At 36.8% G+C, this 21,715-nt stretch overlaps 4 protein-coding genes across 4 annotated transcripts; all 4 read left to right on the top strand.

The window, feature by feature from the left end:
* Positions 1-1,164: 1,164 nt before the first annotated feature.
* LOC121744534 (light-inducible protein CPRF2-like) lies at positions 1,165-5,455 on the top strand. Its single transcript, XM_042138102.1, has 6 exons — positions 1,165-1,631; positions 1,934-2,012; positions 3,107-3,311; positions 4,323-4,398; positions 4,480-4,605; positions 4,975-5,455. The coding sequence occupies exons 1-6, from the start codon at positions 1,257-1,259 to the stop codon at positions 5,302-5,304; spliced, it is 1,191 nt and encodes a 396-aa protein (XP_041994036.1). The 5' UTR covers positions 1,165-1,256; the 3' UTR covers positions 5,305-5,455.
* A 117-nt stretch (positions 5,456-5,572) lies between these two features.
* On the top strand, positions 5,573-7,698 carry LOC121744535 (signal recognition particle 43 kDa protein, chloroplastic-like). The gene is made up of 2 exons (XM_042138103.1): positions 5,573-6,760; positions 7,381-7,698. Exon 1 carries the CDS (start codon positions 5,669-5,671, stop codon positions 6,746-6,748), a length of 1,080 nt encoding a protein of 359 aa, XP_041994037.1. The 5' UTR covers positions 5,573-5,668; the 3' UTR covers positions 6,749-6,760; positions 7,381-7,698.
* A 1,051-nt stretch (positions 7,699-8,749) lies between these two features.
* Positions 8,750-10,607, top strand: LOC121743882. Its single transcript, XM_042137273.1, has 6 exons — positions 8,750-9,055; positions 9,138-9,293; positions 9,738-9,812; positions 9,937-10,062; positions 10,144-10,221; positions 10,359-10,607. Exons 1-6 carry the CDS (start codon positions 8,959-8,961, stop codon positions 10,427-10,429), a joined length of 603 nt encoding a protein of 200 aa, XP_041993207.1. The 5' UTR covers positions 8,750-8,958; the 3' UTR covers positions 10,430-10,607.
* Positions 10,608-13,358: 2,751 nt separating this feature from the next.
* Positions 13,359-21,473, top strand: LOC121743434 (actin-related protein 2/3 complex subunit 2A-like). The gene is made up of 11 exons (XM_042136746.1): positions 13,359-13,555; positions 13,925-14,070; positions 14,607-14,673; positions 14,891-15,098; positions 16,215-16,384; positions 16,698-16,775; positions 17,238-17,370; positions 17,455-17,546; positions 19,411-19,467; positions 20,683-20,754; positions 20,873-21,473. The coding sequence occupies exons 2-11, from the start codon at positions 14,009-14,011 to the stop codon at positions 20,909-20,911; spliced, it is 978 nt and encodes a 325-aa protein (XP_041992680.1). The 5' UTR covers positions 13,359-13,555; positions 13,925-14,008; the 3' UTR covers positions 20,912-21,473.
* The last annotated feature ends 242 nt before the right edge of the window (positions 21,474-21,715 follow it).

Below are 21,715 nucleotides of genomic sequence, written 5' to 3'. Positions count from 1 at the left end.
CAATTAATCTGAGTATAAAATAATGTACAAATTGCCCTAAATAATGTGTATATTTATCAATTAATGTACACATTCTATCACCTATATTTTGGAAACGAAACTGCCTTTAGATGCATAAACCAAACTAAAACCAGAAAACAAAATTTGGAAAATAAAAAGCTCTTAAGCCAAATTGATAACATAACTACCTTTGTTATGATAAAAATTAGACTAAAAATCAAAGTACTACACAAGAAAATCAACCAATCACTCCAATTCACAAAATGTATAAACGGCTTGAAACAAATGATAAGATATCAAGTTCATCAAATAGTAAATTGATTAATCCGCCAGGTTTATATACGAATTTACACTAATTGCATACATCAATTTCATGAACTAGAAGAATACATTAGTAATCGTTACTTCAGCGGACGGAGCCAGTGATTTTTAACGGACGATTACCTTATTTCGGCGGACAAAGCTCTCCTTTTGGAGATGACCGGTGAGTTTTAACTGACGATTACATTACTTCAGCGGATGGAGCCCTAGATTTGGAGATGACCGATGATTCGACCACGTTTTTACGACGACAGATGGTGGCGGAAGTTTCTTCTCGACGACAGTTTGGGGCGGCTAGGGTTTTTTGTGGAGAGAAGAATTGAGAGGATGTGGTTGATGAGAGAGAGCGGAATGTTGGAGTGAGAAGGATATGTCAATCGCCGGTCCAATTATCTCGCGTAATTTCCGCACTTGCAGTTTTGAAACTGTTGATATAATTTCAGTGTTTACAATTGTACCCTTATAATGTGCATCATACCTCTAATAATATAACGCAGTACATTACATCCCATATACATCTCATCCGTCCAGAATCTTGATCTAGTGAATAATATTAAGTTGATATTTAACACTAAGGGGGCAATAGGACCCTAATGTAACCCTAGTATCAAATATACAAATTATATCATGCAAAAATATAAATACATAAAGTTTGTATAATTTGTATAAAATTTCAATAATAAGCCAAAGTAGAAAATAAAGATTTATACTAATAGTAGTTTGTATTTAATAAATAATAAAATTAATAATATCAAATTTTGAAGTAGATAAGAATAGACAAATTTAGAAATAAAAATCCTAATATTAATATGGTTAGCTGTAAGATTCTTGTTACCGAATATACAAAATTTTAAAACTGTGAAATATGGCCAAAATACCATAAGAAACGTAACTCTATTTCTGGTTTCCTCTTTCTTCTTTGATCATTCGTTGAGATGAGGGAGATGGATAGTGTTTTCTCAGTGGATGACATATCTGATGGATTCTGGTCGCCGCACGCGCCTCCCGTTTTCCTGCAAGACGATGCTGATGTTGAGCCGCTGTCATCCTCCGCCGCCGCAGGGATGAATCGCAGCTCATCGGAATGGGCATTCCAGCGGTATCTGCAGGAAGCCACCTCTCCCGATCACAGCATCACCACCTTGCCAGCCGATGACGTCGTTAAGATCAAGGCCAACCATCACCAACGAATTGATAATCCGCAGCCGCCGGCACCTCCCCCGCTGAATATTCCGATCGATCAAGATGAGTACCAGGAATTCCTCAAAAGCCGCCTCGAATTGGCTTGTGCCGCCGTCGCTTTGACTCGGGTAATTTTTATCAATTGATCCTTATCGTTTTAGTCAACCTTTTAGGGAAACAGTGAATTAGTTAGGTATTCTATGCATAATTAGTTTCCAGCTGATTTCTTACTGTTTATTAGCTGATAGTGGTAGTTCTGTACCCCGTGCTTCAGCTATTGTGCCTTTGCCGTATATCTCATACGTCTCCCCTCTTAGATTTTTGTTAGATCTTAGGTTATTCAATCTGTTTCTGGAGCGTGTATCATATGCAACAATGAGATTTAGGCATTATGAGTTGCTTATACACAATCCGCTCCGTTTATCATTAGGCACCTAAAGGCAAGGCTCCGGAATCTAATGCAGCGGCTGATGTTGGATCTCAGGTTTCAAATTCGTCATCTTGTAAAGGTTATTGAAATTTATGCGGTACTTCTTAGTGGATTTTGATATAGTTTTTTCCATGAACATATATTCTCTATTTCTTCTTGATGCCCTTTAGAATGCAGTTGTAAGTCAAGATTAATACCTGGTATCAGAGATGTTATGCTTTGCTTCATACTTCAAGTGTTTTAAGGAGATACTATGAATCAGTTGTGTAGTTGTAGATATGGAGTTTGTGTAAGTTGTGGACTTCCTTTTATGTGCCACACCATTAACAGCTATGCGTGAGTCCTTTGTGATTTTTTTGAATGTAGCCATTGTATCCCTCTATGTATGCGTTGTACAAATGTGAAAGGCATTGTTTGCTATGGAGTAAAGGTAGATGAAACACAAAAGAACAAGTACAAAGCGAAAACATAAGACGAGAACTTAAATAGATGCTCAAAGAATAACAATCCTCCAAAGAGGCCTAAGAAAATCCTCCGCCTAAGACAATCCTAATCCTCCAAAGAGGCCTAATAATCCTCAAAAGAGGCCTATAGTTGATACCGTCATATTCCTGAATTCTTTATTTTCTGAGATATCTGGCTCTTTCAAAGAGGAGCTAGTTATAGGGGTCCTACTAACTCTAAACTAGGAAAGTAAAGTACTTAAAGATAAACAAGGAAACAATCTTCAAACATTGAAAGTAATCTTGAGACAATCTACACAATAATGAAAATAATCTCAAGAGATAATGGAGATCTGTAGCTTGATCTTGGAAGCTTTAAGAGTTGGTGGCTTCTTGATTGATCACCTGCCTGAGGGTTGGTAGAAGGGTTCATATTCGTCTCTGCTCTGGTGACCACCCTAGTTCATGCAGCATGATTTACTCCTTTTTTGTTCTCCTATTTTTCTCAAAATAGCAAAAAGATATCTTCATACATTAAATTATCTAACCTGAAAATCTGTAAAAAAAGGCCGAAAATCTACTGCTACAAATATAAGCAATATGAAATGCTTGTTTGTGAGTAGGCTGATGAGGAGTTACTGAAATAGTTATTGAAATATAGATAATTTACAATTTTGAAATATTGAACCTGTGAGTAACATAATCTTTGTTGATTTTACTGTCTCTTTAGCAAATGGAAGGGATTCATCAAAGACACAAGTCAAGGATTTTAGTGAAACGGTTGGTGTACAACCTGTTCTTTCAATTTCATCGAATTCAGCTGCTCAAGTGAGGTCTACATCAAGTGGCTCTTCTGGGGATCAGTCTGATGATGATGACGGAGAAACTGAGGCTACTCAAAATATGGACCCTGCTGATGCGAAACGCATGAGAAGGTGTGCTTTTGTATCCTCTGTATATATTTCTATGCCCAAAAGAATAGTGCAGTTAAGCTTGAAATAGGCGAGTTTCCCAATCCTTCGTTTCCTTACAAAGTCGTTCATTATGGAAAACTTGTACCACAAATTGGATGCAGATTGTTGTTGAACATCCTAAGTAAAGAGATTTTATTTTAAAAGAAGAAAGATCTAATATTGAAAGGGGATGCCAGGGTATGTACTTGTCATAATATTAGTCGATGATATTGGCAATGGGAAAATTTAAAATGTAATGTTAGTGGATTAACCTTGTAGGATCTGCCTAAACCACTGTGTTCTCTGGCAAAGTGACAATATAATATACAGATCGTGTTAGAATAAGAATGTGCTTTCTTTTTCTCTTTAAGCTTTAGGATGATTGAGAATATCACTTTTGGTTTCAGCTATACCTTGGAAATATTGAACTGTCTAAGATACTAAAGGCCATACAGCCAATAGGCTGTAGCATCCAATTAATGCTATACACTGATCTGTATTAGAAGAAACTTCAGACATTTATAGGCACGGATGAATGTTCTTTCGTTTTTAAAGCTTTGAGATGATTGAGAATAGCACTGGTGGTTTCAGCTATAATTTGTAACCAATGAACTGTAATTTTAAAATACACTGTCCCAGCAGGAAGCAGCCAATAATGGCGAACCCACATTATCTATACACCTGTATTTGAAGATAACATATGATATTATGGGGATACTGCTCAAGTATGCTGTAAGAACAGAATTGTCATGACCTGTTTTTGATATTTTATGTGAAGTTTCTGAACATATAGTCAGTTTATATCTTGAAATGTCTCAATAATGATTAAGTAACCTTTCCAATTGCTCAAAAGATACTATATCAAACTGGTGTAAAAAATATCCAGCGTGATCATATAGAGCATGTTATAGTTCCAAATATGTTATGGGTATCTTAACTTATACTAGCTTCAAATTAATGGTGTTATGTAATACAATTGTTGAGTATTTTCAGAATGATTTCGAATAGAGAATCAGCTCGCCGATCAAGAAGGAGGAAGCAGGCCCATATGTCTGAGCGTGAGACACAGGTACAAGTTTTAGTCCTCATTTTTGCTAAGAAAGTTATTCCACTAAAGGTCTAATTATATCTTGGTCTTTCTTCTCCCTAGGTCTCTCAGTTAAAAGTTGAAAATGCCACACTGCTCAAGCGCTTTTCAGACATAAACCAGAAGTACAATGGATCAGCAGTTGACAATAGAGTTCTGAAGGCTGATGTTGAAACCCTGAGAGCTAAGGTAAGTGAAGTCATTTAATAGCTTAATGGAAGACTTTATCTGACCCAGTTTATTGTCATTAAGATGCTACGACACTCCATCTCCTTTCCATGGACTTTTTTTGATTTACAAAGTACATGACACTTCGTATACTATATTGCACATTTTTCAAATCTTCGCCGTCAGTCACTATTAGCTTTGTTAATTAAGTCCTGGAATTTGGATATTAGAGAAAATAACAACTTAATCCCTTGTCTGTGCTTTTCGATAGGATGAGTCCACTCTACATTCTCTCGTCTGTTTTTGGTGAAGGATCTGCTGCAACTCTTTTCGTGAGCCTTCATTCTTATACGTGCTTTTACTAAATATAAGTGATATGTTCTTGCACAGGTGAAAATGGCAGAAGAAAGTGTGAAAAGAGTAACTGGCTTGAACTCAGTATTCCATGCTATGTCTGAAATAACCACGCCAGGCATGCAATCCTTCGTTCGCAGTCCTTCTGAAACATCAGCAGATGCTGCTGCACCAATTCAAGATCGGCGCTACTATCAACCCCCATCTAATAATCACTTAAATAACCTTATACCACCAAACACGACTACAGCCATTGGGGTTAACAAGATGGGAAGAAGTGTCCCTATGCAGAGACTAGCTAACTCGGAACATATGCAGAAGCACACCCGCGAAGGAGCGAGTTCCTCTGGTACTGGAGAACAGTAAGTCTTCCTCGAAAGATCGTGGCAGTGATGCCCTCAGCAAAGCTGATCCTTAGCTATGTGGAGTAGTTTCTATTTATGGAAGAAGTTTGTGGCGCTTTTGATTCGTAACTCAAAGTTTGGAAATGTTAATGTCTATTTAATGTGGCTTTTTATATTCCTGTATTTCGCAGGATGAATTCTTGCAAGGGATATCTATCATTAAAATTATTGACATAAAATAAGAATATTAATTAAATATAACGGGATGGTCTTAAAGTGACAAAACATATCTAGTGCATTTCAACTATGGATATGGTTTCTTATCCCCAACAATCTTACCTCCCTTTTCCAACTCCTACTATCTCCATCACACACTCAAACCTCCAATGACAGCCCTCCCCTCTCTCTCCCGCCTCAAACTCACCCCTCCACCGCTCTCCACCACCAATGCCGCCGCTCTCCCACTATCCTTTCCCCTCCAACCCCATCTTCCCCTCTCACTCAGAACCTCCACCACCTTCTCACTCTCCGCCACCCTCGAGAGCCGCCAGCCCGCCCCCTCGCCGCCCAATCAAGAATTCTCTGACTATGATGAAGACGAGACCTACGGCGAAGTCAGCCGGATCATCGGCAGCCGAGCCCTCCCGGGCGGGCGTGGGATGGAGTACCTGATCGAGTGGAAAGACGAGCACGCCCCGACGTGGGTCCCCTCCGACTTCATCGCCCGGGACGTGGTGGCGGAGTACGAGACGCCGTGGTGGAACGCCGCCAAGAAGGCCGATGAGGCCGCCCTCGGCCAGCTGATAGCCTCCGGCGACGGGAGGGACGTGGACGCCGTCGACGCCGACGGTCGCACCGCCCTCCTCTTCGTGGCCGGCCTCGGCTCCGAGGCGTGCGTGCGCCTGCTGGCCGAGGCCGACGCGGACGTGGACTACCGTGACGTCAGCGGAGGCCTCACGGCGCTCCACATGTCCGCGGGCTACGTGAAGCCGGGCGTGGCGAAGCTGCTGGTGGAGTGCGGGGCGGACGTGGAGGCGGTGGATGATCGGGGGCGGACGGCGCTGCAGCTGGCGCGGGAGATATTGAAGTCGACGCCGCAGTTGCAGTTCGCTCGGAGGATGGGGCTGGAGAGCGTGGTGGGGGTGCTGGAGGGGGCTGCGTACGAGTTCGCGGAGGTGGAGGAGGTGGTGGAGAGGAGGGGGAAAGGGGAGAATGAGGAGTATCTGGTGAGGTGGAAGGATGGAGGGGAGAATGAGTGGGTGAAGAAGAGGTATGTGGCGGAGGATTTGGTGGCGGATTTTGAGGCGGGGCTTGAGTATGCGGTGGCGGAGGGGGTGGTGGAGCGGCGGGAGGGGGAGGAAGGGAAGGTTGAGTATTTGGTGAAGTGGGCGGATATTGAGGAGCCTACTTGGGAGCCTCAAGAAAATGTTGATCCTGATTTGATCAAGGCGTTTGAACAACTGTAGATCCATTTCTAGGTGAAGGAAATTTACAATTGCATTTGGATGAGACTTGAGAGTGCTATTTGCCAATTATATAGGTTTTTGTTCAAGGTTGAGAAATGGTGTAAGCGCATTAATTCCTTTGCAAACTTCAGAAACTAAAACTGATTACTAATTAAGAGCTTTCTTCATCACCCGACCTTGCCACTCATACTAATTTCCCTCTTTTTTTTTTGGAAGTCGTGGGAATTTCCATTCGCTACCTTAGGTCAATAGCTGCATTGTGCGCTAGTTTAATTTATGATAATCTTTGCTTGCATATTAGGAGCATTGTAATGTTAGGCTCTTGATTCAACGTTAGATTTGCCGGTGCTTACGGGTATGATTTCTAATCAATGTGGGTACAACCGTCGCATCTTTGGAGATGTTACGTCAGTTGTTGATCACTAGTAAGGACATATTTTGTTTTGCAGAAAGAGAGGTATCTCGATGATAGTTTACTTTCTTGTAATCTTTATTAAATTTTTATTGTTATTTTTTTACTTTCTACATATGTTAAATTTTAATGTAGTTAAGTTTTTTTTCTTGTATACGACTACTATATTTCTAACAATCAGAATTCAAAATATTCATTCTTGCACTACTAAACTGTGTAGACATCTGTGGACTGGAGCTGGAACCAACTGCAACAACAATGTTGTAGGATCTTCATCCTATGTTCCCAACACCTTTGCGATGACATCGTTGTCAAGGGTCATGCCTCAAGCTGAGAAACTCGAAAATTTCATAGATTCAGACTTCTAACATTAGAAAAAAAAAGATTTTCTATCCAATTAAGTTTTATGTTTCCAACTTCCCAGATTAGGGATACACTTGTGTGTTGGAGGAAGAGATGGACTTAACTCTTGTATTGTCTTTGACATGTGGAGTCAAGAGCTATGTTTTGATGAGAATGCTACAACTATTCTGTTTTATGGTGTTTGAGTTTGAATATTTAAACTTGTGCTGAATTGTCAAAATTGTCGAATCTACATTAGCTAGCTTAAATTATATTGAAACTATATATTCGTGATGGGAGATTAATGCGTGGTAGCGTTTCCTGCTTGGCTTCGTTGTGTTCCCTTTTCTCACTGTCATTTTTGTCAAACATATAAACACGAAACATCACTTCGCCAATTAACAATACAATTATCAAAAACTTAATTCTAGTTTCCTCTTTCTGCAATTTTAGTGGGATGACAAAATAAAAAATTCAGTACAATCTCATTTCTTTAAATGAAAGAGAGAAGATATGTTTGTGGACGCAAAATAATCAAATTGCAAATAATCATGGATAAAAAAAATAAAAAAAATTAATCATGGATGAAAATGAGTTATAAAAGTAGGTGCTCTTACAAATTCTTATGTAAGGAATGAATTGGTATGAGTATGACAGACAAACTCTTATCTCTACTTCACAAAACCTCCCAAATAATAACATTAATCATTAAAAGTAGAGTAGTGGAGATGGCAGAAATAATCAAAATTTGGGGTGTGAAGCTGAAAGTAGAGGAAAATATGCTACACAGAGACAAAAAAGAAATAGTATGATCACCTAGAAGCAGAAGAATATAAGATAAAGCGTAGATGAGTAATAAAGTGTAAATAATTGTTACTTGTGTTGGCAGTGTCTTCCTTGCCACGTTATCTTATTAATAAGCCAGCCTTCTCAATCTTTCTGTTTCAATGCTCACATTAGTATTTCTTTATCAGAAGCTTCCTTCTACGTGGAAAATAAAGGCAGCCAGCAGCTTCCCATTTCTGACTTTTTTTGCGCCATAAACGCTTCCAAAGTCAATATTAATTAATCAAACAATGAAGCAAATTTTATATATATATTAATGTAGGATGAAAACTTTAAACTACTACCATAAACGTGTGTTTAGGTAATTTAATGACCATCTCAACTATTTTTTTAAACAAATTGATATATAAAACGCGCAGAAAAGAGCCATTGGTGTAGGTAGTAAACTTTGACATTCAGATCAAGTTTAAATCGGGGTAGCAGAAGCTTCTTTAGAGAAAGAGTCTCTCTATTTTTATTTTATTTCTTTTTTTTCAACCTAAGTTAACACGATTCATTCTTCTATGTCACTATATATGTATGATTGTATGTATATAGGCACTAATAGTACACACTACAACTTCCAACAAATACCGGTATACAAGTGTTTGCAGTAACAATTTAATCAGATATGGCTCTCTCATATTTTGGTGTTTTTGTTGCAATTTCACTGCTCATGGCAGCCAAAGGAGATAACCATGTTCCTCCTAGCTTAGCTCCCTTTTTTGGTACATATACTGTTTTATTCATTCATTACACTATTTTGAGAAGAGTAATAGGTATATAAGTAAAATTTTGGTGGATGAGCAGATGATTTATGTAAAGAAGTGGAATGTGGAAAGGGAAGTTGTGAGGCTGCTCCAGGCTCTCCCTTCAACTTCAAGTGCAACTGCGAACAAGGCTGGAAGCGTACGCGTCTTGACGATGAAGACGACTTAGAATTCCTTCCCTGCATCATTCCCAACTGTACTTATACTCTCCCTCTCTTTCATGTCAACTACTGTTAAATCTCAATTTTTTCTTCAATTTCCATTTTTTTGTCAAAATTTTGGACAGGTAACTTAATTCTGGCATGTTGACCTATCAATACTAGTAGTTCTTTTAACTCAAAAGAAAAACTTCATTTCCAATTTAAGATGTGAGCTTTAATTGTTTGAATACTTAATACAGCTCCATTAACCACATGTCAAGCGAAGTATTAGACTTTTAATACTCTTTTCAACTTTTTAAGAAAAATAGAATAACGGATTCACTAGAACAAACCATTTATAAGTCTCGTATAATTTTTGGGTGTATTTTTGAGTTAGTATTTACCTTACCCTATAACATAACTTATACTATAAATTGTAAAAGAATTTGGGTGTATTGTTTATCTAAAATTATATGACATATCTAATTAAATGTATGTAGGTGACGTGGACTACTCTTGTATGCCTGCCGCCCCTCCGCTCCCAGCAGTCCCCAACAACGTATCCGTCTTTGATCGTAATTACCTTAATCTTTTCTTCAATTATTAATAGATCAAATTATTATAACATTTTTTAATTTTTATTATGTATAGTAATATTAATATTTCTAATAGTGGTATATGATTGGTGATAATTCTTAGCTTGCTATTGGGTCTACTGTGGGGAAGGAACGTGCTCAAAGAACTCAACACGTACTCACACGTGTCAATGCGACGCTGGCTACTCCAATCTCCTCAACGTCTCTGCATTTCCCTGCTACAATGATTGTAAGTTTATTATTTGGCATTCAAATAATTTCGTTAGTTTAATAAGGTTAATGACTAAATATGTTATTACTATTTAATTAGGTGCTATTGGGTCGAACTCGTGTGAAAGGCTTGGCCTCAAAGTTTCAAGTTCTACTTCAAATGGTGACAGTAACCAAGGTACGTAGTTTACAAATTTAGTTACTAACTTTTTCTAATTTTTTATTCTTAATAGTGTAAAAACTAGTTGCTATGCATTTACGATTAAGTTATAATTGTCATTAGTGAAGTCTAATTAGATATATGAATATTTGCAGGTATTGCATTCTCTATGGGGAAGTACAACTGGATGGCAGTCTTGCTTGCAAGTGCTGCTGTTGCTTTCTGAAAATAAAGGGTCGTCACATTTTATTCTCGTTTCACATATCCATACATAGTGTATTATGTTTATTTCATTGTATTTTTTTGCTATATTCTAGATTATTTGTATAAATAATGCGAATCGACATGTAGTCAGCTAGCTCATTCATGTACAAAATAAATAAGTATACTTTTTTGTGTGTCTAGAATACTAGTATATATTATACCAGAAGAATTACCTAAAATATCTCTTATAACATCTCCTAATTCACATATATAAAATGGATATGGGGCAGTTTCATAAAAAATAAAATGACAAAACTTATGAATCAATCCTTCTCCTCTTCTTCTTTATTTTATTTTATTTTTTGTCTCGCCTTCTATTTTTACACTTTATTGTAAGTATTGTTGTTATATATTATTACATATTCACAATATATTAAGCTTTAATATTAATAAAAGTTTTAATTATTTAACTGTTTATAATTATTTTATCATATGGTACTATTAAGACAAGATAAAAATCATAGAATGGACTCAATGAAGGGAGTGGTTGAAAAGTAGGAAGCTCACTCTTACTTAATTATCATAAAAATATCATAATTGTGCTACATTTCGGGTGATATATCGTGTCTTTCATAGAATGGCACTATTTTTTGTAGCACAATTTTATCCATTTGTATTTTTTGTTAATATTAGTTTTCTTTATGAACCTTTACATGTCTACAAGGTTGATCCATTGAACTTGTAAATTTCAGCTATGATATTGTTGGACAGATTCTTAGAAGTAATGCTCGGGTCCTGGATCAAATTTATAACAGCTTCAGTGCCTTCAGTATTGAAGTTCATATTATCATAATTAGTAGGAGTAATTGTTAGTGGATATCAAATATTCCCTGAACAATTGCGAAGTAGTTTATGGATGAAAATTTAGGAGTTGGATTGCTTTGGATTTCAAACGGAATAACCTAATGCATTATTCTCTGTTCATATGTTGATTAACATGATTTGTAGCTATTCTAATTTGAAGTATATGGATTATGATTTTGACTACTCCTCTATCATTGTATCAATGAATTTGTTTGCATTCTCAAATAGTGATGCCATGGCAAAAAGTTGCTCCTAGAACAACAATATTGACGACATCATGTTTGCCTCTTTTGTGCATATTGATGAGAACATCCGTCTCTTCAAAGGCCGAGCTAATATCAATTTAATCTTTAAAGAGTTTGAAAAGCCCGAAACTAATATCAATTTAATCTTAAGGGCAGTCTACTACTCATTATTGTTTTGACTTATCCTTGTGCGAAATCCAAGCATTCTAATGAATTTGAAATGTGTTTTGTGCATGTTGACGTGGATGACATGGCAGACTTAAAGAAGTGAATGTCGCCTTTACCCTATAATAAATTAATTTTTTTTTTGGTGAAAAATATTGCCAAACACCTCCGTATTCCACTTCTTTAATTTTTCTGTAAAAGAATGGAGAGAATCCATGATACAATGTCCCCCTACCCCAATTATCCATCATAAAAAATTATACTTCTCATGAGACATCTAAGCTCTGATAAAATGAAACGGTCTAACTGAGAAACTACAACGATTTAAAAGTAAGGAGGGTCTATGATAACATTGGTATCTTACAAGATGTGAAACTAATGCTTCTAGAAAGACAAGCCGCCACTCGGAGCTACAAAGGTCCATGTCCAACCTTTCATGTAGAGTATTTCTCCTCAATGTAAAGCTCCGACCCAAAAACCCAAGGTTAATCAGCCCCAACGACGTAAGCCACCCAACAAATTGTTGGCTAACGGCAGTTCGATTCGCTAAGCCACCTACTCTCTCTGAGCCCCGAGTAATAGAGTTTAAGTCTTCAAAAGAGCCGAAGGCAACTCACTGGCATTTTGAATATCTGTTAGTTGTTGTCAGAGTATGTTACACCTATTAGGATAGGGGTGTCCATAGACTGTAATGAACTTGAATATTCATATCTCTGTCATCTTGGACCCAACAATGGGTAAATTGGGGCCTCGTGTCAAGACCTAAATGTGCCAATAGTTATCCCATAGAAACAAATACCTCCAGAGAACCCAATCACCTCCATCTTCTGCATGCTTCCCACTGAGACAAGACTTAGGTAAAACTATAATACGTGGTTTTGTACAACTGAATCAAATTTCGTAAAGCTCATATAAAGATAGTGCTCTTCGACCCTTGATAATTCTATGATAAAATCATCTTCAAATAGTAAACAAATTCAATAAGAAATAAGGGTACTACAAACCCGCTCTAGCGTGCCCACACAACATCGTTCATAATGCTCATCAATAAATTGCCCATCTTCCAATTCATCTACACACCCCTCAATTGGGTTCCCATTCTCTTCAAAATCCGTTGCAACATTTTCATCGAAATCTATTGGCCCCTCGATATGGAGGCCTACCAAAAACTTGTGTCAAACTTTGCTCAACATTAGGATCTGGTCTATCTGCATCAAATATTCTCATGGACCCTTGCTTGAACACTGTTCTTCGAAACACACTTCAAATAATATTCTCTATATTATGCTTTTTTACTCATCAAATTAGAAAAAGTTTTTTATTTTGGTTTCACGTAAATCTAAAAATAAATGTTTTTTAACTCAAAAATCATAAAATTAGAGTACCATTAGAACTAATTACCTATTTCATTTTAGGTTTTAGCCTGCTATTGAAGATGTCTAAAATAGTTAATCTAATTCATTAAAATATTGGTTTAATTTTTTCAAGTTAAAATATGAACTTTTTCAGGCTAGCAAAATAACACAATAAGGATCACCTACCACAATTCCTACTCCATTTCCTAATGCACACAAACATGATGTCTGTAGAAATTGTGGTAGGTGATTATCTAAAATATGCATATCAAATACACAATTAAATTTAGATTGGAGCATTTTGGCTATCAATATTCAATATCATTACACCCATTAAAAGACATAATTGCATTTACCCATTTTTAGAAATAGACTAATATTGTTCGCCCTCACATTCTGAATCCTTACCACCGCCTCTTCGTCTGATTTCCACCGTCTCCGTCGCTGGCGCTTCCACCTCTGTCCCCGGAGGAGGAGAGGAGATTCTCTAGAATGCTCATTAGTCTTTGTGCGATGGAGGTACACATTGATTCTCACTCCTTTAATTCAATTCACCGTTTTCCTCTGGAGAGGGACAATACAAACATAGACTTCGAGAGTATCCCATCTCTCTCTCTCTAATTATATTTGAGCACAGTACGATGCCGATCCCTTGCCACCTCGCGCCTTTTCTCTCTATACCTCTGAATTCTCGCCACTTTCGATCTCGCTACTCATTTCGCAATTAAGATATCTGGACTATTAGGTGTCTTCAAAATTTATGCTGTATTGCAAAATTGAATATTCGCGCACGCTATGTATTGAGCTAAGAGATTTGTTTAATATCTTTCGGAATTGCGTATATTAAACATTTTTAACATAATTTTATTTGATTGATTTTCATTTCAGCATAAATCTTTGAATTATTGAGATCCGTGAGTGTTTTCAAACTGCCTTACCTCACAAAGGATTGGGATTATCTGTTACAAATCGATGATCCTGTTGCAGTCGCCCTGCAGATATCTCCTGCAAGTCTTGTCTACTCGGGTTCAGAAGTATGTTTTTATCTTTTCCCAGTTAGAGTCGAGATTGATTCTTTTGTTTTCTGACTGTCTTTTTTCCTTCATATGTACCGTTTCTGAGCTCTCACATTGGTCACCTATTCAGTTGTGGACTGGGTGGCTCTTATGATCACATTTCCATATATACATATGTCAAGAGAGTTAGTTTTCATTTTACTTGCAGCAATAGAGTGTTATCTACTTCTACGATGAGATTTTTTAGTGATGCCAAGGAATTGTCATAATAATTTCTGGTAAAGACTTAGATCTCTTAAAAGTTATCTTTATTAGGAATTACACTAGCTCATTTAGATCTTGCGTCTTATTGATTCAATCCGATATCCTAGTTACACTTACACTTCTTCTCTACTTTGATTGTTGGTGATATTAATTGCTAATGCCATTCTGTTGTGTTTAATGTCGGTCAAACCCTTAACTCTGTTAATGTTCTGAAATATTGTACAAGTTTAACACGACTTCACTATCAAGATACTTATTTATTTCTTCGCTCCTGTTATACTATTTTCCAGTCTTGATAAAGGAGTTGAATTAGACTGCCAGTGGGTTGAGTTTGATGATGTCCGCTACCATATTCAGGTGATGCATATACTTTTAGACGTTTTCCGAAATCATTGCCTTCATCTACACAATCTACTGATTGAAACTGTTTCTATCAATTTCAAGGATTGTTGATAATTACATGTCTTGTTTGGACGATTATTTCAGTATCTTTGTATATAATGCATAATAGACCTGTAGTTTTTCCATATTGATTTTCTATTCTTATTTTATTTACTTCATTTTTTCTTTGCAGGCAACTGTAAAGAATCCAAATCTCCTCCTATTATCACTATCTTTACCCGCACCACCTCCAGAAACTGTATTTTTTGGAGGACTTCCTCAAGGGGCTATCGAAGCTATAAAAGCAGCATATGGTGTGGTTCTACAAGTTCTTGATCCCCCAAGGGATGGTTATAATCTTACAGTGAAACTGAACCTGTCCAAGCTTCCACCAGATGAAGGTCTAGTGAGTTTCCCTTTTTAAGTTATTCTTTATGAGCTTCCGTATAACTACCTTTATGTATTCGAAACCTGTTGTTTGGTCTCTTTGGAGTTTTTTCCCTTGACTTCTATCCCTTGTTATTTACATTTGTTTGTTTTCTCCATCTCTAAATTTTTAACTTGTCAAGTACTATTGTTTATATACTTCTATTGTTTATATATGCTCAGGCCAGAGCACACTGGCCTGTGCATAGACACTGAAACAATAGTGTGGAGCCCAACTAAAAGTTATATCTTGTGTCCAACATCTAGTGCTTTCTTGGTGCATCTTAGGCAGGCAGCAGGAGTTCAAAACTAATTAAATCATACAAGAAAGATGCATTTTGTATAAATTAGTTTCAGTTTGTAAGTAAGTGCATCGTATTATTGGTCAAATTCAATCTTGTTTTAAGTGTCTAAGGATATGATTTGGGGATGATAACATTTTGGTGATTCTGTTGAAATCAATTAGACAGTGCTGTACTTATTTTGGGTTTTCACTTGAATTTGTCTATTGCTACATTATACTACCTGACTTTACCTCTGAAGCTAAGCCATAAAAAGTGAAGATCTAGTTGGCTCATTAGAATCGTCCATTTTAGATGAAACTTATATTAAGCTACAATGATGAGATAGCAGAGCATGCGACGTACATAAAGATTGGTGAACCAGTAGAACCTCTTTACAGGTGTAAATACAATTTAAGAAAAATAATTTTCAAATTCAATTTATAATTGTTTCCATCTACCATAACAGGTGGATTATAATGACTACCGTAACATGTTTTTCCTATTCTTGACCAAATCTTTGTTTCCTGCTCTGTCAGAAGGGTCACTAGATTTGTGCTATTCATCTGAGGAGCTATTGTTTTGTTTAAGTTACTGTGCAACTTAATATTTCTATGCATTTCTTGCATATTGATATCTAAGATTCTTGTCCATGAATTTTGATTAATTTTGGTGATCACATATTCATAATTGCTAGTGTCCTCACTTTAAAAAATGTTCTAATGGATCTAATATAGGCATGCATATGTGTTTTTATTTTGTATTTGTACACTGGGTTTTTCATCTGACGTGTCTGCTAATTTTCTGTAGACCATAAGCAAGCATTCCTGGTAAAGATCGCTTCTGTAAGAGAACTAGTACAAGGTGCGCCATTGAGAGCGGTATTTAAGCAACTACTCTCGAGGGGTGTAAAGTCTGACTTAAACAAGATTATTTCACTTGTGCATCGGCCAAATGAATCATTTTTTGTTTTTCCTCAGGTCAATTTTCTGAACCTCTTTTGATTTGATTGTTTTACTCAGTTGAATAGTATATTTGATGATTGTCAGTTTGAGCTCATTGTGATGGACACTTTTGCATATTATGGTTTGACCTCAGCTATGAGTCTATGACATACTTGTTTATCTGCACATGTTTCAGTAACTCATATATTGATTACCAAAAAATGCAATTTTAACCATTACTGGAGCTATCTTAGGAGCTGTTCTAGCTCGTGTGATATTTAGGTGCTTAAATGTAATGATACATATGTTAGCAAGAAGATACCTGAGTAACATATGAATTTTTTTGCAGGCGGATAAGGTAACCGTGATTTTCCCAATGCGATTCAAGGATTCCATAGATACAGTTCTTGCCACTTCTTTCCTTCAGGTATATGGTTTGGATTACCGGGAATAAATTCTTCCATGCATCTTTTCCAGTTTCACCTTCTTTGCTTTCTTCTTATTGTCAATATGCGCCTTTTTCTCTGGCCTCTGGAATGATTGATGATTGGAATAGAACTGGCATCTTACATGCTCACGGTGTTAATGTAAAACCTTTGTTTTTCTCTGCCCTTTTTGTTTTTCTCCGCTCTTTGTAGTTTTTCATTGGTGAAGTTGCATTTTTAGATAGAGGCTCATGCCTAACTAATATTCGAGTGAACTGTTATATATCAGGGACACAAAAGTATGAAATCTTCTGCTTTCATTTGCATGAAAATTGATGGAAGTGCTATCGAGTTCTCATTTATATGTTTATATTAACACAATAAAGTATCCCCTAAGAAGGTTCTCATGCTAGCTAGCTTAGGAATTATGTTCTTTCAGCTCACCCATGTTAGCAAACATTCAGGAGTTTGTCGAAGCAAGGAGAACTGCTGGACTTAACAATGCCCCTCCTTGTCTGTGGTCATCTTCTCCCCCTAAGGAGTTGGAAGGTTGTCCAGATGAAGCATTATCAGCAAATGCTGGATTTGTCAGCTTTGGTATTTTCTTTGTCTCGAGTTGATATACTCCTATATTCTAATTTTCTGTTTTATGGGGATCTCATGTATCTACCTATTGAACAGTTATTTTTCCTCGCCACGTGGAAAACCGAAAGCTGGACAGAACTGTTTGGAGTTTATCGACATTTCACGCTTATGTCAGCTATCATGTCAAGGTGAGAAGCTAGGCATTCCACAAGTTCTAATTACTAATTTTGAGGTTGCTTAGTTTTTTATGACTATCATGCCAGAGGAGGTTGTATTTTGTGCTGAAGGACGAGGCCTGAAAAAGAAAATATTACTCCACATGGAATCCAATAAAATCGAATAAAAAAATGATTGGACGGGTTTTGAAACATATTAGCTAGGTGAGAACATTACACTATTGTGGCAACTCACATAGATAGCCACTTCAAAAAGAAGTTTCCTTTACCTCCCAACTTTTTAAAAATGATTTATTCATAGAAATTTTAGCTTGTTGGTCCCTGATATCAGAATTTGATATTAAAGAGAAAATTATTGTATTATTAGTGCAAAACATCAAAAACTAATTGTCCGAAAATAGTTTTCTGAAGTGTGTTCCTTGGACTTTGGGTATTTCTGTCTGTTTACGTCTTAGGGGTCATGTCATTTGCCTGATTGCAATATTCAAGTGTTAAAAGTATAATCAAATCTGTTCTCCAAAACCCTTCAACAAGATTTTATTTCTGCTGTTCCAAATTGGTGTTTTCATGTGCTGTCATCTCCATTCCTTGGATTACAGATTATTTTGAGGCATGTCATCACAATCTTTGGTGTTCTTTCTGCATGGCTAACCAGACTTCCATCACTACCTCATTCTCTTCATAAAGCAGTTCATTCTCCACTCGACTATTTTAGCTTTCTCCTTTAGAATCTCTGTCCAGAAGAATGATAATCTCCTTGATAAGTTGAAAAATCATCATAATTCAATTTGAAACATTTTCCCTTTATAATTTCAGTTATTTCTTCTAATTTGGCATTGCCAAACATATGATCTAGAAATTCTTTTGAAGCCAAGATAGTGGGAAATGATCATGTCTCTGCCCAAAATTTTACAATTTTCTATTCCTAAATTCTGCATTTTTATCAAAAGCTTATGCTCCTCTCCTCCAGGGCACAATTTTTTCTTTTTATTTCAGAGACAATCATCGTATGAACACCTCCTTAGGGAGCAATGATTTAGGAGTAGTTTTTTTTGGTGGATAAAAATCAGAAGTTTTAAAGGCAGTGTCATGGTGGACTCGAACCCGAAACCTTTGGCCTCGAACATTTTCCACTCTACCACTAGGCCAACGCATGTGCACATTTATTATTTAAGCTTTGTTCTTGCATATCTCGCTCTTCAGTCCACGCGGTTAATTATGCTTGTAACGGCGTAAGTATGGTGATATTAGGATATGTGGCCCTTAGTAATCTAGTTTGAAGTCCATGGCTATTAAAGAATCTCCATGTGACTAAACAAAGTATCATGGGGGTAAAAGTGCTTAATGTTGTAGTAAGTACTTAGGCTCCATATCAACCTCTGCATTGAATTGATCACCTAGTGAAATTATCATGTATTGATACTGAAGTTAGTATCATTTTTGTCCGTCTCCTAATTGTTTAGTTTGGGGGTTGAACTTGATTTCAGTAAATATGACGATTCAAAACGTATACATTTTCCATTAATATAGTCTACTTGTGATTTTATTTATGAAGGGGATGTGTTACAACGATTAACCTAAATTGCAATAGGTTTAATTTTTATGGAGCATGAAGTAAAGTCTTTAGCCAATCTTCTGAATGTAAGTTGCCAAAAATAATTTTACTTGAGATTAAACAAAACAAATAGCTATCAGGGTATGATAGACCAAAGAACTACTTATGAGGGTCGCCAGTGACTTAACCATTGATATAGTTGATAGTTCCTAGAAGTTTGGTCTGCAGAATATGCATGAGAGAATGACCCTGTAGAATGTACATTATCTTTAGCAACTTGGTCTTACCATGCAATCTCTGGGACTCTGCCTGTTCATGCAGTGTTCGGAAGGTTTTATGCACACAAGGATGAGACGTCGGGTGGAGACATTGATAGAGGTTAGTAATGTTATTTTGCTTCTTGATTTGTTTTTAATTCGATGAATGATTTCTTTGTTGGGTTTCTCATACCGAGCTTTGCTTATCAGTTATTAGCTGCTAAACTAAATAGCAAACAGGTACAAAGCATTTAGGCAACAAAGAATTCAGCTGTGTTTTGACTTAAATTTTGGTTCGCATTTCATAATAATAGTGATTTGAAGAAAATCCAAATGAGATGTATAGATCTTCACAACAATATGTGTGTAACTGGAATATGATTTTAATGTGTTTCTTTGGATCTTTCATGGGGCATTTTGTACCTCAGTTTATGGATCATGATGGAATTGAACTTCTGTTAGTTATAGCTTGAGGGGCTTACATGCATGAGTAATTTACTTTAATCAGCATTGTGTAAATGTACATGAGATGTTAACCTTGTAATGTCTAATCCTTCAATCTGAAAAAGAGTTGTCATGTAATGGTCCTTCTAGAAAGGGCAGACAGCCTGTTTAGGCTCCGTTCTCTGTACATGGTCTCTGTCTGTCAAATTATGCACTCAGTTTAGATATGACAACCTCTATCTTCCGTGACCTTAGATACTTTTAAGTTGGAATGAGTTCTGATGTTGAGCAATAGTACTATTATTTCTAAGCTGCGTTTGTTTTGGTAGATGGGATATTGATTAAAGAAACCCCAACTTTAGGGTTATAGATAATCATCTCATCCAATTAGATTATTAGAGTGCAAGCCGAGCTATCCATCATGGGCCGATTCATGCAAACCAAATATTTGATGTTGAATGATTTATCAATCATATACCTTATCAAGTAGTCATTCTTGATTAACCCCTGGCTACAGTATTACCAAATTTCCATCCATCGTAGGCTCGTAGCTGTTAACTAAGTTGAATCCACCAGGGCTATGGTTATTCTTACCCAGATAATGAAATTAAAAATGATGGAAAATCTGCATGTAAAATGAAAATCCAATCTCACCTAGCTGGCAGCTGTCCTAACTTCAGCATCAACTTACAAAGATCACATGCTTACATGGTTTAGAACTTGAGTGCAGTCGCATCTTGCATCATTTTTACACTGTTAAAGTAGTGAACCATGTTAACATTGTTTTCTGTCGTTGCTTCTTGTTTGCTTTAGGGAATGATCGTTGGCATATCTGACAAAACTTGTGTGGTTTGTATCTCATTCTTGGTTTTGCATCTCTATGTTGATTCAGGCTCTAGATCGTGCCAAACCAGATTCCGAGAAAGCTAAGAATACCGAACAGGCTAGATCCTTCAAAAGAATGGTATGTAGATCCTTCAAACAGCTGATATGACATGGGGCACGTATATAATCCACCCTGGTTTTCTCTCCAGTAGTGTGCTAATTGAGTTCCAACTCATATAATGTTATTACCTATACAGAGTATCAAGGACAGCCGAAGCAACTCCAATGCAAAGTGAGATGTGCTCAGCCTGAGAGATGTATGTTAGCGAACCGGGCTATAGGAAAAAAGAGCAGGGCGATCTCTACCCATTATAATTGAGCCAAGTCACGAAGCACCTGTTGTTTGTATATCATAGAAGTTTTGCAATATTCTTGGACACGGGATATCAAATTTCTTGCATGGATTTGTAAATCCAGTTCTCTATCCATGGTGGTGTCACAGCTACGACCATGAGGTGCTGAAACCCAAAGTGAGTACGTGTCTGAGCAGCAGGGCGCCAAAAGGGTATTTCTCTCTAGTTGCTTTCAAGCTTTAACTGCGTTTTAGTCTATTTTTATTTGCTGTTGTATGTACGTTGCAGATGAAGTTAAGATCGATGGATGTTTTCTCACAATTTGATCTTTAGAGAGAGTCAAATTAAGAAAAAAGGAAAAAAAGTTTAAATCTAGGAACTTCATCTTTTACTTTTTCTTGCCAATTGATTAGTTGAATTCAATCATTCATAATTTATTTCGATGAAGATGTACTACACTTGCATATGATTGATTGATTATATTTTGGTCCCACCCTTTGGAAAATTACAACACCGGCACGACTTTTGTCACCAAACTTAGGATAGTGTCAAGATTTGTAGACTTGTTAATCGGGCTAAGTGGGCTTGGACTGGATTTATGCTTAGAGTGAGCTCCAATTTGATTGTAAACTCTACACAGCCCAACCCTGGATCGATTTAGATGAGCTTACAACTATTAATTCTATATTTAACTATTTCAACTCTAATTCTAATCATGCTTACCATAATTATTCATATTTTTTCAAA

Source organism: Salvia splendens, chromosome 8 (genome assembly GCF_004379255.2).
Source record: "Salvia splendens isolate huo1 chromosome 8, SspV2, whole genome shotgun sequence".
Lineage (NCBI taxonomy): Eukaryota > Viridiplantae > Streptophyta > Magnoliopsida > Lamiales > Lamiaceae > Salvia > Salvia splendens.
The sequence above is the reverse complement of the archived record's forward strand: the minus strand, read 5'-3'. Positions and strand labels throughout refer to the sequence as shown.

Coding starts and splice junctions, on each gene's coding strand:
- LOC121744534 (XM_042138102.1), top strand. CDS start 1,257: ATGAGGGAGATGGATAGTGTTTTCTCAGTGGATGACATATCTGATGGA. Junction 4,399..4,479: donor TGTCTGAGCGTGAGACACAG/GTACAAGTTTTA, acceptor TCTTCTCCCTAG/GTCTCTCAGTTAAAAGTTGA. Junction 4,606..4,974: donor TTGAAACCCTGAGAGCTAAG/GTAAGTGAAGTC, acceptor GTTCTTGCACAG/GTGAAAATGGCAGAAGAAAG.
- LOC121743882 (XM_042137273.1), top strand. CDS start 8,959: ATGGCTCTCTCATATTTTGGTGTTTTTGTTGCAATTTCACTGCTCATG. Junction 9,056..9,137: donor TAGCTTAGCTCCCTTTTTTG/GTACATATACTG, acceptor GTGGATGAGCAG/ATGATTTATGTAAAGAAGTG. Junction 10,063..10,143: donor ATTTCCCTGCTACAATGATT/GTAAGTTTATTA, acceptor CTATTTAATTAG/GTGCTATTGGGTCGAACTCG.
- LOC121743434 (XM_042136746.1), top strand. CDS start 14,009: ATGATCCTGTTGCAGTCGCCCTGCAGATATCTCCTGCAAGTCTTGTCT. Junction 16,776..17,237: donor TTGCCACTTCTTTCCTTCAG/GTATATGGTTTG, acceptor GCAAACATTCAG/GAGTTTGTCGAAGCAAGGAG. Junction 20,755..20,872: donor CTAGATCCTTCAAAAGAATG/GTATGTAGATCC, acceptor TTACCTATACAG/AGTATCAAGGACAGCCGAAG.
- LOC121744535 (XM_042138103.1), top strand. CDS start 5,669: ATGACAGCCCTCCCCTCTCTCTCCCGCCTCAAACTCACCCCTCCACCG.